The sequence below is a fragment of the Trachurus japonicus genome, unplaced genomic scaffold, assembly GCF_045865225.1.
Source record: "Trachurus japonicus isolate A0001 unplaced genomic scaffold, Traja_1.0 AP029987.1".
In the NCBI taxonomy this organism is placed as follows: Eukaryota; Metazoa; Chordata; class Actinopteri; order Carangiformes; family Carangidae; genus Trachurus; species Trachurus japonicus.
In genome coordinates this window covers 67,133-75,415 of record NW_028220120.1, presented here as the reverse complement: position 1 = coordinate 75,415, position 8,283 = coordinate 67,133, and the positions used below count along the sequence as shown (strand labels likewise).

Here is an 8,283-nt window from a genome sequence, read left to right as displayed (position 1 = left end):
AAACCTTTTTCTTAAATCTTTTGTCACAATGCAGGAGGTGTGTAATATTTGTTGAAGTTGCATAGAGGGACAACAATTTGTCCATCCATCCATCCATTCTCTTCCGCTTCATCCGGATCCGGCTCACGGGGGCAGCAGTCGGAGCAGGGATCCCCAGACTTCCCTCTCCGCGGACACTTCCTCCAGCACTTCCGGGGGGACCCCAAGGCGTTCGTAGTCACTCCAGCAGTCGGTGCTTCTTCCTCGGGGGCCTCCTCCCGGTGGGACATGCCCGGAACACCTCCGGTCGGCCGGTCCAGTCCTGTTGTGTTTTCTATTGATTGATTTACACACACATATTCAGTGGGATAATAGGTGGGGGTGGGGGGTTATAAATGCTGCACGACTGCAGCTCGTGCCCGAAGTCCCCGTTGAAAGCCCTCATGGCGGGGAGGGAGCTGTGGGTCCGGGTCCACATTGAGAGGTGGAGGGAGGCCAGGCGGCAGCGGCACCCCTCGCCTCGCTGCCACATTGTGGAGGATGGCACAGGCACAGGCCCAGATGATCCTGCAGACCTTTTGCGGGTGGTAGAGGAGCCTACCACCCGAGGTGGCTAGGCAGCGACAACGGCCTTTGAGAAGCCCGATGGCGCGCTCCGCCACGCAGCGCGCACGGGCATAAACCTCATTATACTGGGTTTCCTGGCCACCCTGTGGGTCCGGGATGGGAACTAGTAGCCACTCCTTCAGGAAGTAGCCACTATCACCTGTAAGTCACAACAATGGGGTGAGCATCAGCCTTGAATTTATTATCTTAAAGGACAATTCCAGGCGAATTCAACTCGGGGGTGTATGTTCATATCATTTTAGGTCTAAAAGAAGGAATCTGAAGATTTTCAGTTTAATTGCTCCTGTTTTGCGGTAGCTGCGTCTGTCCCCGCATCGCCACGGCAGCAATGAATGGGAGCGGATGCAAGTTCCGCTGCTTAGGCTGTTTACATCCCTCAAAGCTGCAATTTTTTTTCCACAGACAGCGTCAGATGGAGACTCAAACATGCACCCAGAAGTTTATTTACTTAAAGCAAGCCGACATGTTTGTAAAACTAGATCAAAGTCTCGCGCGAGACCCAAGTTGCCGTGCTCGGTGTATTCACTTGCAGTCAGAAAGCTACCGTTTGTGTCATAAACACAGGAATATCAACTCTTTACTTGCTTCAAGTAAAAAAAACTTCTCTGCGCATGTTTGAGTCGCCATCTGACGCTGTCTGTGGAAAAAAATGTACACTTCAAGCAAGTAAAGAGTTGATATTCCTGTGTTTATGACACAAACGGTAGCTCCCACTGCACCTGAACACACCGAGCACAGCAACTTGGGTCTCGCGCGAGACTCCGGGAGACTTTGAATTAGATCTAGTTTTACAAACATGTCACCACCACAGCCAGCAGACACGATTCCTTTGACTTCCTCCATCGTCCGACTCATGTTCATCACGAACAGCGAAAGCGCAGACATGGCCTGGCTCATCTCAGATATTGTCTTGTCTTGATCCTAGTCTCTGAAGCTTGATAACCCCGGTGTTCTTCATAGTACACGGCTTAGCTCTCTTCATTGCTGGGTAGGCTTAACTGTAGCAGCCAGTAAGATAACTTTGAAAATCTAAATTTAAAAACTACAGGTTATGCCCGTGCTGCTGTCAACACAGCTAACTTAACCTTAGCAATAAACGCTAGCTAGACTACAATTTAAAAATACTACAAATATACTAATTTAAAAATACTATAAATGAATAACAAATTAAATAATTTAATTAAACTTTAATACAATACAATATTTACAAGGAGATCGGGGAAAAATAACTACTGTTGATTGAAGGAGAGTAAAGTTTGCGATGCTAAAGGTGACCAAGACGGTGACCGGAAACAGGCATACATGAAGCGGCGCTGTACCGGAAGTAGAAAGTGACTTTGTGCAAGAAGCCTATTGGTTGCTCACAGCCCTAACAGCATTAGCCATAGACATAATACATAGACGCCGCATTGACTGCTGCCTCCCACTAGAGCGGCGTATGGTAAAATAATTACATGAGTTGTACAATCTTTTCATTGTGGTTTGTTATTTTATCCGTCTGTTTTGCACTACTGTCATGAAACCGAAAAGGGAGACGAGAGACGAGCCGCAGATATGCCATGTTTCATCTGCAACACAATTTTTGGAGAAATGATGAGATTATAATGGGTGTGTATTGCACGGAATGTTCGTGTCAGAGTGGGTGACATCATCGCTTAGAGTGGGAGAAGTTGTCTGAAATCTTCTGAAACTTTTCTCTTTCCACACTCCTCCCTGACACAATTTACACTCTACACACATGATTTTTTCCAAATTTGTAGACAAACTTGTGCTGTCTCTCACCATGTGCTCAAAATATCAGAGAGACGTACAGAATTTGAATTATCAGCCTCTGAGTGCGGCCACGTCTGTCTCTGCTCCTCATTGACTCCCAATACAAAGATTTTCCGAGAGAAGTAGAACGGGCCCCTGTTTTAAACTCGCAAGTGTCTCCAAAATATTTACTGTAGAAACACCAAATCGTACCAATCTGATTGGAGTTACCGTTTTGTCAAAATAAGCCTAAATGTGAGACCAGTGCAGAGGCAGAAAATCACTCTTTTTCTCGACGTTTCTGTCTGCCTCAGCCTGGGGGGCCCCTATCATCATAGAGAGCCGAAGCGGAAGCAGGAAGTAACGGCGCCATGGGTCCTTAATTCGGAAAAAGTCTCCATACAAGTGAACGGGAGTTCCAAGTTTTATTTCGTGATCCGATTGAATTGTGCCATGAGAAAAAAGTATGAACGCTATCTGTTTAAAACATCACGTTTCATGCCGAGAAATCAGCAGTTTGTTGTAAAACTATTGTTAAATAAAATTCCTAAGAATCCGTAACCAGAAAGACTACAGGTCGCATAGGTGACGTCACCATGGCGACCACATGCCGCCTTTTCCCGTGTCAGTTGGTGACGTATTTTTTGTGGGACACCAGGTTTGTAGTCCGTAGAGCGTCGTCACACAAAATACATTCTTCCGTTGCCGTTTTACGATAAACTGCTGATTTCTCTTCATGAAACGTGATGTTTTAAACAGGTAGAGGTCATAGTTTTTTCTCATGGCGCAGTTCAATCGTATCACAAAATAAAACTTTGACTCCCGTTCACTTGCATGGAGAGTTTTTCGAAATAAGGACCCACGGCGCCGTTACTTCCTGCTTCTGCTTCAGCACTCTATTGGCAACCGCCTCAAGTTGCCGTGGTAACCTCTGAGCCTCAGGCCAGAGCCACAGTTCATCTACTGACAGTCTCTGTCAAACACAACCACAAACACGCACGTGCGAATGCGCACACTCCTCTACCACACGCAGGTAACTTCATATGATTACAGTTACAGATACACACGCCAAAACACACATGACTGCTTCCTCCATATCAGAGCTCAGTGAAACATGATCATGTGTCTGTCTGATCAGCTCTGTCTTGACCTAAAGGTCGTGGGTTTGATTCCCATATTGACAGAGATGGTACGCCACGGGCAGTAGCCCCCCGCGGTCCTATCAAAATTGCCCAGAGGACATTTTCTAGTTTCCTTTGTTAGACACCTGTGATTTTATTTTATTTTTATTTTTTATTGCTGTGTGTGTCTCACTGTGCCAACCTAAGTGGAGCTGGATGTATAAAGATAATAACTGTATCAAATGTTAATCAAAGTGCAGCTGCTTATTTGATTCAGAAAGGTTTAGTCTGTATAATGACTCAGGTGAAAGAAGACATGTGGCTGTTTTTTTCTCTGCTCCGTTCAAGCTCAGTTCTGTGTTGTTTTCACTTCCTTGTTTGTATCAAAGTGTATGCAATGACAGTAAATGGACATGACTACTGCTTCATGCTCTGTTTATTTCAAAAGTTGTTGGATTCAACAGAAATACAGTTGATACTGAAGGATCAAAATCCAACACTCCACCACCACTGAAGAACCAATGAAATGAAGGGAAGAAAGAGAAAGAGGACAAGACCAGGTCAAATCTCTGACCTGCCTGTAGTTATAGATTGATTTTATATCCCTGATGTCCCCTGACAAAATTACTGAACACACAAATCCAAAACAAGACTGTGCTGTGATTAGTTGTGATTAACTGAACTCATTTGATCATATTGTAAGTTCAGCAGAAGACATTGTGTGTGTGTGTGTGTGTGTGTGTGTGTGTGTGTGTGTGTGTGTGTGTGTGTGTGTGTGTGTGTGTGTGTGTGTGTGTGTGTGTGTGTGTGTGTGATTTCACACTGCTGTCACTGAAGTCTGATGTGATGATCAGTCAGCGAGGTACACTGTCAGTCCCAAAGGTTTGGCACAGACAAAAGGTTTTCTAATGGAGCATGTGTGATCGTTCCAGTACGGACCTGTAAGAAGAAGAGAGAGATTATTTACAGTAAATATGTCTAATATTGAAGAGACATGCACAGTTGCTACACACACGTTCCTGAACATGTACTCAGTCGTTAGGACATGTAAGTTTCAATAATTCATTTTCTTTTTAAAGTATCCATTAGCAAAAGATGGAGCATATTGAACTGATTCATTTGCTGTGCTGTCATGGAGATGCAGCCATGAGAGAGCTGTTGACAAAGGGTCTGGTGTGTTCATCAGCCCACATGTGCAGGGTCGAGTGGGCTGGAGCCAATCCCAGCTGACATAGGCTGAGGACAGGGTTCACCGTGGACAGGTCACCACACAGAGACAGAGACAGAGACAGAGACAGAGACAGACAGAGACAGAGACAGAGACAGAGACAGAGACAGAGACAGAGAGAGCTGTGGACCAACAGTCAGCCTACTGTGCATCATGTGTTTGGACTGAACCTGGACAGAACCCATGCTGACACAGGGACAACATCAGACAGGTGGTGCACACCTGCAGATGCCTGTTGGCATCCACCTGGACATCAAACATGACTGATCTCTGAACAGGGCAGAGCCAGCAGTCATTATTATCACACAGACTCTGTGTGAACTTACTGGTTGTTCTTAACATCTTCACAACAATCTGTCCATTGATACAAGGCTCCAGAAATCAAATCACATTCAGAGAACACAAATCACCAGTAAAAGGTCAAGAAGTCATAAATACCGAGATAATTAGTCTCAACACAGTCTTCGCTGTCGTTGTTGGGTTCCCCTATAGCCCAGACTTTGTAGTCAAACTGTGAGCCATCAGTCCACATCCATGTGGACTCCTGGAAGAGAAAGCACACGTTACTACATCTTTAAGCACAGGGCACATCAGATCCTCTGTGTTTAAATGTCTCACCTTTACACCGTCATGGGCTCCAATCCAGGAACGTGTATCAGAGCCGCTCTTTTCCAGAATCAGGTCCCTGACAAACTTGTGTTCCTCAGCGCTGTGGATGGAGACTAAGTTCCCACCAAGACTGATGCAGGTGACCTGATGACCAAGATAATGAAATGAGAGAAATACAACCTGGGTCTGAACAGCAAACACACAGGCATCGCCTTGAACCAGCAGAAAATGATGATACTGTAGTGGGTTGGAAAAGGCTACGTATGGTTTCTCAATGTAAACAGCCCCCCTGTTAAATACTTGAACCATTCTAACATAGTACACAGACCCACAACACTACACATTGTTTTGTATTAATGCAATACACATTTATGTCAGTAGATGGTGCAGAGTATTGCACAAGGAGAGCTGGGCAGCTGTGGGGCATGGATGTATTAGAAGAGCTTATAATAAATACATATATCCCTATAATACATGCTGTTGAGCCCCAGACCCTTCAAGTTGTCATGGTAACAGTGCTTAGTGGCTTGTGTAACCCTAGATCTGGTGCTGGCAACAAAACAAACAACATGCCAAGAAAACTGTTCACAAAGTGCTTTATGGTGTAAACCAGTGACATAGTAGTTGTCATGACCTAAACAGTTTTAAAACCACAACAGAGGCGCTGTGTGATCATATTGTTCTAATACCTCTGCCTCAGCAAAATCCTTGACATCGGCTCGGTACATGAAACAGCGAGAGCAGAACACAGTCCAACCAGGAGGACAACCAGGAACTGTAACACAGGTGTAGTAGATAGTTAGATAATTATGGTGGATCGAGGAAAGCTAACAACTCCCATTAATAGTTGACAGAGCACCTGTAAAGTAGAGTGATAGGCTACATGTGGGGACAGCCCTCCACTCCGACACCCCGCTACTCCGACACCCCGCTACTCCGACACCCCCTCCTCCCCCCCGCAGCTGTCCAAGGTGCTGAACTGCGTGACCTCGTTTACACTCTGTGTTGTGTCTTGTCTGTGAAACGTGCTCTCAGGGACTGGGCAGATCTGTCCCACTTGCTTTCTCCCCGACTCCGTTGGAGATCTCCACGCAGTAATAGAAATACACTTCCCCCCCCCCTGCTCCGCTCGAGCGCGGCTGAACCCGGCTTGCCGCTCGTGCTGACAGCTGACTGAGGGAGATGCTTTGGTTGGGCTTAGGCAATGAAGAAAGGAGTTGGTTAAGTTTAGTAAACAGACCAGGTAGAGGCTAGACAGGCTAGAAGCATAATGAACATTATGTCATTAATATGAAGTATTTGCTTGTTTTGCAGTTAATTATGCACATGATCCGTTTGATCCCAGAGAGGAAAAAAGGATCACTGCGCACTGGGGGTTTCCCCCCATAGCCTTTTTGGAGTAGCGGGGTCTTTAGAAAAAATAGAAAACCCCGCTATTACGATGAATGGAAGTCTATTGTACAGCCTTGCTCTCTGTGCCAAATGTGGCCCAGTGTCTCTTCAGGAAACCCAGATTGGTTAACATCATTAAGCACATGACACAAACAATGTAAACATATTAAGTGATACGTAAATAATAATATTAGTAATAATAATAATTAATATAACAAAACACACAAAGTAAAACTTCTACCATGTAGCATAATTGTAAATCCACCCAAAGACCTCCAGTGTAGAAAAAGCAGCTACAAACCTGGTACATTGACTTGATTGGAGGTGGACGTCTGAGAACATAGAGAGCAGATTGATAATATCAGTGTCAGCAGTCCCTCTGATGGGCGGAGACTATGATGTCTGTTTAACTGGTGAGCATTTCTTCACGAAAAGCAACACAATCAGTTTCAGTGCTTTTCTCAGTCTTTAACCTAATTGAATGAATCTGGTTTAGGAGCTGTTTAATGGAGATGAGCAGTGCAATGCTACTTTTGCATTCAGGCACCATTAATCTAGAGCTAATAGAAAAAGAATATGGAAATATGAGTCATTTTCAGTGAAATACGATAATTTAAATTATTTCTGGGCATGGGCCTTTAGTCTGTGGCACCTTTGAAGAAACACCAGGCAAACACAATAATGATGGTCTGGTGAGACGGCTCCTTTGATTCAGATGTCACATTTTGCCACATTATGATATCACTGCATTAAACCAATGCAAAAGTAATTAGTAATTAAAAGTGTGATCACATACTGTATATACATTCCATGTATTAATTTGAGTGAGGACATGAATGAATAAACTCAAAATTTACACTTAACTCAAACCCTTAGGATTTTTTAATTCTGTTGATTTTCTCACCTCAGCTCCACGTGCAGCTGGAAGTAAAGTCAGGGTCATGTTCTTTAGCACTGTTTGTTTTCATTGTAACTGGGTATCAGAGAGTTTTACTCACGGTTCCTTCAAACAACAGTCCACCAGTGAAACAGAGGAGGAAGACCACCTGGAAATGTGACGCCATCTGTGGAAAGACAACAAAACAAGCTGACTGTCTAGTCTTTTGCAGCAGCGTAGTGGCCTCAGTGATTGAACCTGAATTATTTAAGAGAACAATCTATTCATTATTATGTATGAATTTCAGTTGATAGGTGGTAAACTTCCAAATGTTCACTTACCTGTAGTGGTATCTGACACAGGAGGATGAACAAACAGGCAGGTTGTTGAGAGGTGAATATCCATCCTGTCCTTCTCCTTTTATACCTACTCAGATAGCAAAGAATGACTGAAACCGTGTTATACCAACATTCAGTTGTCATTGTCATTCAGTGAATCCAGCTAGAACTCTGATGTTGATTCTTCATCATTTTCCACCCTCAACTAATATTGATTTTCTAACTGAAGCTCAATGGAATTTCACAGGTATTTCTATTAACACAAATATTGAAACAACGTCAAAATTTCAACCTAACTAAAGATCTATGCGCTTTCAACGATATTTCAATCGATATTAAACCACAAAAATGACTAAATAT

At 44.0% G+C, this 8,283-nt stretch overlaps 1 protein-coding gene across 1 annotated transcript; it reads right to left on the bottom strand.

The window, feature by feature from the left end:
* Positions 1-368: 368 nt before the first annotated feature.
* Positions 369-7,965, bottom strand: LOC146960796 (lithostathine-1-like). The gene is made up of 7 exons (XM_085772050.1): positions 7,927-7,965; positions 7,707-7,772; positions 7,010-7,040; positions 6,006-6,091; positions 5,326-5,460; positions 5,146-5,251; positions 369-745 (listed from the first exon to the last, which is right to left on the bottom strand). Exons 2-7 carry the CDS (start codon positions 7,770-7,772, stop codon positions 369-371), a joined length of 801 nt encoding a protein of 266 aa, XP_085628176.1. The 5' UTR covers positions 7,927-7,965.
* Positions 7,966-8,283: the final 318 nt, after the last annotated feature.